General features: G+C 55.2%; 1 protein-coding gene across 1 annotated transcript; it reads left to right on the forward strand.

Moving 5' to 3' along the window:
- The first annotated feature begins 1,562 nt into the window (after window positions 1-1,562).
- On the forward strand, window positions 1,563-1,790 carry TMEM238 (transmembrane protein 238). Its single transcript, XM_009075398.1, has one exon. The coding sequence runs from the start codon at window positions 1,563-1,565 to the stop codon at window positions 1,788-1,790; it is 228 nt and encodes a 75-aa protein (XP_009073646.1).
- Window positions 1,791-4,316: the final 2,526 nt, after the last annotated feature.

Genomic DNA, 4,316 nt, shown 5'->3' on the forward strand with positions numbered 1-4,316 from the left:
CTCACTGAACTGGAATATCAGGTTGCACAGAAGTCAGCACCAAAAATGAAACTGTTTATTGCCTATGCTCTGACCCAGCATATTTCAAGCTCTGCTCCTCTTACTGCAGCAGCACTGGGGATGGCAAAGCTCCTGCTCCCTATGTTCTGGGCCTTGCAGCATCCAGGCCACTGGGAACACTGGAGGCTCAGAGGCTTCAGAGACAGCAGTGTCCATCCCAGCCTTCATCCCACCTCCCCTGCCAGCATCCCATGGGAATGAAATGCCATGAATCCCAGGCTGCTCCCAAGCTTGCTGGTGCAGCTGGCTGATCCCAGCCTGAAGCTGCACTGAGCTTGCACCACGGGGTGGAGGAGCTGCCAGGACAGCAGCAGGAACACTGACAATGTGTGTGTTTGTCCCTTTACCTCACTCTTCTTGGATCAAAATCTGCTCAGGCCCCATTGGGGATTATAAATCTTCCCATCCCTTTGCATGCTGAGCCTGCAGCAGAGGCTGGGGGTGGCAGGGCTGTCTGGGGGCTCAGGTCCCCAGCTCTGGGCTGGGATGGGTCACAGCCTGAACATTTGTGCATTTGCACACCTTTGCCATGGCCCCCTCAAAGCCATGTGCCTGCCAGAGCTCAGTGCTGGGCACAGCACACAGCTGGGAGGGGTGCTGAGCCCTGTCTGCACTGTGGGCTGAGCTGCCATGGGAAGTGTGGGAGTTTCAGTAGAGGGAAGTGCATGTGAAACCACCAAGTGCTGTGATGCTTTGAAGTGGTGTTGTCTGGGGGATGGCTTCCAGAGCAGCAGCATTAGCCGAGGCTCAGCAAGGAGGGAAGCGCTGGGGCACGACCAAATTTATGCCTTTTAGACACACTTGGGTTGGTGCACCTACACTGGACCCATCGCAGGGTGTCCCAGAGGTGGGTCACGTCCCCAGAGGACTCACACAAGCTGTGCAGAGAATCACAGAACCACCAAGGCTGGAAGAGACCTCTAAACCATCAAGTCCAACCATTAACCTGTCACTGCTGGAACCCCTAAACCCTAACCCATATCCTCCAATGCCACATCCAGACACATTTTAACCACCTCCAGGGATGGTGACTCCACCACCTCCCTGGGCTATTCCCTATTACTGAACACCTTAACAGGGAAAATATTTCTCTTGCCGTCTCCTCTGTCTCCTTGGCCACCTGTGCACACTGTGGGCTCACACTGAGCTGTGCCACCAGCACTGCCAAGTCCTTTGTGACCAACACCTCTGTCCCCACTGCTCCCCCAGCCTGGAGCTGCATGGGCTGTTGTGTCCCACGGGCAGGACCAGCACTGAGTCCTGTTGAACCCAAATCCCTGCCGTGCTCCTGGGATCAGCCCCAGGCCAGGCGGAGCCAAGGCCACGGCAGGGCTGTGAAAGGGTTAAAGCTGTATCTTGTGCTGCCTCCCGATTGTTCTGCAAGGTGTGTTGTGACATTTGTACTTCCTCTTGGCAGCCTGAGAGCAGAGGCAGCAGGCAGGGAGTGCAGGGATGCTGCTGCCCCCTCTGCCCCTGCCCTGAGGGTCTCTGCTGGCCCCAGCATGGCCCTGCTCAGGCTCATGGGCCGATGTGCTGCGCTGCTCATTGTGGCTCTGGTCTGTGATGCCATCGGCCTCCTCATCCTCCTCCTGGGGATTTTTGCTCCTCTAAGCTCCTGGGACTTCTTTGTTTACTTCGGAGCCCTGCTGCTCGCAGTCAGCCTTCTCTTCTGGGTCTTCTGGTACACATTCAACATCGAGGTCCCCTCTAGGGAGCTGGATCTGGGCTAACCTGTGGCTCTGGCACAGCCAGAATGGAGACTTGCACTTGGAGGAGCACCATCACACTCTGGGAAGATCCAAAGCATCAATCAGCTGGGGAAGAACATCAAAAAAACACCAAAGGGAAGAGCCTGATGGTTCTCACAGCATCGACCAGCGAGATGGACCCTCGAGGGAAAGGTACCTCCAGCTCAGCATGCACAGGGATGCTTTGCAGTGTGGGGGGATGCAGAGGTCTTGGCAGGGCAGCCAGACCCCTCCTGCTGGGGCCAGGCTCTCCTCAGCAGTGACACTGCGTTTTAAAATGCTCTGGAATGGATTAATGATGGACAGAAACTTGGTTTGGATGAGATGAGCCTCTGAGCGAATCTGGGGAGGGGATTTGGGGGACACTGGAGGTGGTTGGCATCTGGGGTTTATTTCCTTAGTTCTTCAGTCAGATGATGCTGAGGGGCCTGGACAGCTGCTGCTCTCTTGTGACAGCTTTGGGTAGCAGAGGGACAAGAAGTACAAACTGTCCCAGTGATACTCCCTGGGAAAGCAGAGAAAAGCAATCAGAGTAACCCAGATCCAGGCGTAGCACCAAAACCTCTGTGTGAGGAGGGAGCAAGCCTGGCTGTTCACTGGGGTACCCCCATCACACCATGTGCACTGCTGGGCTGCCCAGGCTGGCAGGTTTTCCCAACAGGAATTGTTTTTCCAGCAAAGTACTGGGGAAGAGTGAAAGCTGGGTCACCAAGGCACTGGTTTGATGAGCTGAACACACGGAAACCAGGTACAAAGTGCCATGTTTGAACATTGCCTTTGAGATTAGGCCTTAATCTTGGGCTGGCCTAGAACATGCCTGGCTTGCTTGGCAGCCACCCAACAGGCAGAGTTTGGGCCTTGGCTGGTCCTGCAGCATGTGAGCAGGAGGGACCCACACTGAGCATCCGCAGTGCATAGAGGGGCTGGTGGTGACCTGGAAACATCCAGGGAAGAGCTGCCTCAAAGGGCTCAGGTTTGGTCCCACCTGTGAGCATCAACACCATTGCAAAGCTGAAAGGTGGTGGAAATGTCTGTGCCAGGAGAGCTGCATGGATGGCATCCAGCTCCTTGCCAGCATCCCAAGGGATGTTCTGTTTGTGATGGCCAGGCTGGTGGGGTCAGTTAGCCTGAGTTTTATAAGGAGCAGCCCCACAGTGCTTGGAGCTGTCTGGTACATGCCAAAAGGGTGATGACAATAGGAAGACGTCCCAGCCAAGAAGCCAACTCTGCACCCATCAAAAGAGCCAACCCTCACCCAGCGCCAACCCTCACCCGAAATGCTGATGATTTTGTAACAGTGCATGAGATAAAGAGGAGGCACAGCTGGGGGAGATGTCCCCACTGACACGTGGGTGAATGACAGAGCAGAGCCCAGACTCACCTCTGCTCAGCTTTGGCATCTCAGCCAGGCCAGTGCCCCCAGGCTATACCTGCCAGGGCGTGAGGCAGGAAGATTGCCAAGGGTCAGGATCCCCATCCACGAGTCACGAGAGAGACGAGACGCTTCCTTGCACGGGTTTTTACAAAGCCTCTCACAACCAGTGAGACACATCCTTTTTTGCTATTTACTGATTTGTATTTGTTTCTTCTCTTGCTGGCAGTGACCACAAGAGACACACAAGAGGTTTCCTTGGCTGTCCCAGGAGCATGAAAACAGCAGTGTGAGTCAGGGTTTTACAGCCCTACACGTATCAGGATGTCCAGGCCAGGAGTTCAGCTTCACCCTCCACCACCAGGTCTCAGGCTGCTTTTCCATCCGTGCGCCCTTGGGACTACCTCCCTCAGGAATTTCCCTGCTGTGCCTCAGGATAAGGACCTGTACCAAGCAGTAGTTGGATACTGCAGCTATATACGAGGAAGGGCAGCAGCAACCAACACCCTCCTTTATTTGCACTGGGATTTTTAACTGCTCATGCTGAGCCTGTCAATCCAGCCTGTAAACCTTGGCTGGGGCTCTGTCACCACTCAGTGTCTGTCCCTGGTGGATGTGTGCCTGGGTGTGTGCTCAGGGAGCTGCTGGTGTCTCCAGGGGAACCCAGTGGGAAGTGGTGAGAGGTCTCCATCACCTCTGCTCCCTCCTTGGCCTGTGGGGCAGACACTCCCAAACAAAGCTTGCTGGGGAGCAAAGTCTCTGCCAACACCTGCCACTGGATGATCCTGGACACATCACCAGCTTGTATTTGTGTGTGTGTGTGCACGTGGTTCCTTCAGCATCCTTCGCCTGTCCCTGGCAGCTGCCACCAAGGGGCACAGGCAGGACATGGTGGCTCCAACTTCCCGCATGCACAGGCAGGAGCAATCAGCAACAGGGAAAATCTCCCAACTGTGGTGTGTGCTCATGGCAGGGACCATGGGATTTCTCTTTCCGTCCCACCTTCTCCCATGACAGGTATCCACGACCCTGCACACCCCAGCACCAGCTCTCATGGTCTCCAGTGTCCTTACCATCCCAGGGACATAGTATCAGAGTATGTTAAGGAGTTGGAAAGGAGCTTAGATATCATCCAG

The sequence above is a fragment of the Acanthisitta chloris genome, unplaced genomic scaffold, assembly GCF_000695815.1.
Source record: "Acanthisitta chloris isolate BGI_N310 unplaced genomic scaffold, ASM69581v1 scaffold20185, whole genome shotgun sequence".
In the NCBI taxonomy this organism is placed as follows: domain Eukaryota; kingdom Metazoa; phylum Chordata; class Aves; order Passeriformes; family Acanthisittidae; genus Acanthisitta; species Acanthisitta chloris.

Excerpts from the sequence above, each read along its gene's own strand:
- TMEM238 (XM_009075398.1), top strand. The coding sequence starts at position 1,563 with ATGGCCCTGCTCAGGCTCATGGGCCGATGTGCTGCGCTGCTCATTGTG.